The sequence below is a fragment of the Atta cephalotes genome (assembly GCF_000143395.1).
Source record: "Atta cephalotes unplaced genomic scaffold scaffold00018, whole genome shotgun sequence".
Classification (NCBI taxonomy): Eukaryota; Metazoa; Arthropoda; class Insecta; order Hymenoptera; family Formicidae; genus Atta; species Atta cephalotes.
The window spans coordinates 4917581-4920003 of record NW_012130082.1 but is presented as its reverse complement, the minus strand read 5'-3'; the positions used below and the strand labels follow the sequence as shown (position 1 = coordinate 4920003).

General features: G+C 36.3%; 1 protein-coding gene across 5 annotated transcripts in view; it reads left to right on the top strand.

Moving 5' to 3' along the window:
- LOC105618826 (troponin T) overlaps positions 1-2144 on the top strand; it is a 12870-nt gene extending 10726 nt beyond the window's left edge. For 3 of the 5 annotated variants that reach the window (XM_012200357.1, XM_012200360.1, XM_012200359.1), the window contains 2 exons: positions 1000-1078; positions 1443-2144. In XM_012200357.1, coding sequence (XP_012055747.1) covers positions 1000-1078; positions 1443-1681 — 318 coding nt within the window. In that variant the 3' untranslated portion in view covers positions 1682-2144. Of the gene's footprint in view, positions 1-245; positions 325-999; positions 1079-1442 lie in introns of all 5 variants that reach the window. The other 2 variants (XM_012200361.1, XM_012200358.1) reach the window with 1 other exon arrangement.
- Positions 2145-2423: the final 279 nt, after the last annotated feature.

Here is a 2423-nt window from a genome sequence, read left to right as displayed (position 1 = left end):
ACGTTACTTAACTTAACTAACTAGTACCGATCCGAACCTTAACCTAAACTAACTAATAAGTAAGTACTACTCTCTATATATATATATATATATATATATATATATATATATATATATATATAAATAGGAATTCGTTTCCGTTACGTAATTAATAAATAAATTATAAGACATTGTGGGGATAAACTTAATATATACATAATGTATAAAGCTAACGATTAGTGAGCATATTGTCGATTAAATCACAGGGCTATGACACGCTCTTAGCGGAGACCAACGAGAAAACGTGGAAACAGAAAACAGAACAATTTATGAAGCGCAACAAAAGTGAGTCCAATCGTGATCTCTCTGTCACTGTATCTATTTCCCCTTGCTTGTCTTGCTGATTGTAATCTCCAAAATCTCACGGATGACCGTGTTTCTAATTTATGTACTTGTTCCTTGTTCTCGTTGACTAAACGGTCGAAATGGCTGCCAGCCAAGTTATTGCTGTGTTCGTGTTGTCTCAATGGTGTACATAAAAGCACGGCAAATCGTATTTGTGGCTCATACACCGATGACAATTTTCTTCACGTGCACTGCCCAAGAGAGATGCGACAGCAGTCACCAATCACGAAAATAATCTCGCTCTTAATAACTGTGTCTGCAAATTTGTTTCATGTCACTTCACGTTCTGAAATCACAATTTCCTCGATATTTTTTTCCCCTGAACAGTTAAGGATGGATGTTTGATTTATCCTCATTCTGTGCGCGAAATCCGAGAATCCATTCTTCGAATGTCAGAAACGAGCGTCGAAGATCGTAATCTGGAAGACACGATCATGAAAATAGATGACCTTTGTGACATTAATTCTGTCGATCGTAACTGTCAGCCCTAACTTCGCCACGGGAAGATTTATACAACCCAGAGAAAGCAACAATAAGGAGAGAGAGGGTTTTCCCAGGCGATCCTGATGTGTGAAAATAACCCCTAGCATGCCATTTTGTCCGTTGATGTTTCAGGGTCTGACCGAACAGCAGAAGGAGATCATCGAGAAGATGTGGGCCCAACAAAAGGAGCAGTTTATGGGTCGTCAGAAGAGTACGTATGAAATTCGCTTTCGAAATTTCGAGCCGGCATTAGAACTAAGAGCTTTAAAAGAGCTTCTGGTGCTCCTCGAAACATCGAAGTACACATAATAAACATAAAATTATAGAGAAAAATTCAAGAAAACTTTTATCTTCCCCTTATACGTATAATAATAATCGATTATAATTCAAAAATTAGTAGAAATTTATATTCCAAAACGATAAGACGTTTTTACTTTAATTTCGAATATCCATTGAAAATTCCTTCGCACTTGTCATTATTAGCCTCGAGGAATTATAATCCAATATACATTTATCGTACTCGTGTTCTTCTCCGAATTGTGCAAAATTAATCCGTCACTTTGCATGAATAATAGCGAAGTTACCTAAGTGGTTCGGTGAGAGACCAGGCAAGAAGGTTGGTGATCCCGAATCACCGGAGGGCGAGGAAGACGTGAAGGCCGCCGTTGATGATCTCGAGGAGCCGCAATTCGATGAAGAAGAGGAGGAGGAGGTAAAGGAAGAGGAGGAGGAAGTTGAAGAGGAGGAAGAGGAGGAGGAGGAAGAGGAGGAAGAAGAGGAGGAAGAAGAAGAGGAAGAGGAAGAAGAGGAATAAATCTGCTGGCTGCTTCAGTGCACCTTATGGATGTTAAGAAATAACGTATCTCAAAAATTTCAAGAAATGATCGTTGCACAGTCTCGTTAACACTTATCGAACAAAGATCGAAGCGTAGTCAGTGGCTAAGTCGGTAGAAATGCCTACAAACGTCGACGTTTTCCATCTACTTCCGGCAACCGTCGGGCTCCTCTTCGAGATTCAAACGTCAAAGTGGACGAGATGAATGACGGATGCTATTTCTGTAGTAAAAATCATTTTACTATTGTCACTTGTACGGCTGCTACTGCTACCCTACTATTATCTATTATTAAACTACTACTACTCTTATTGTTACTATTGCTACTACTACTACTTCTCTACTATTATTATTATTATTATTATTATTATTATTATTATTATTATTATTATTATACTGTACAAACACAGGCACACAAATTATTAAAATAAATTGATTTATCATATAAAATCAGTCGTTCTCTGAAATGTTTATTTTATTTTCTTAAGTTCGCACACGTGCCATCTTCTACAATATCATCCTGCAGTATTTTTAAAAGAAGAAAAATATATTAAATGTTAAAAGCATTTATTAAAAAAAGAATTTATTAAAAAAAGAAGATTGATTTGATTATGTAATATCCTTGAAATTAAAATATTTTCTCCAGTTTATATCTCATTCTCTAACTAGAATGTTCGATCTCAAAGCATGAAGTGAAATATTCTGTATACATTACATTATACA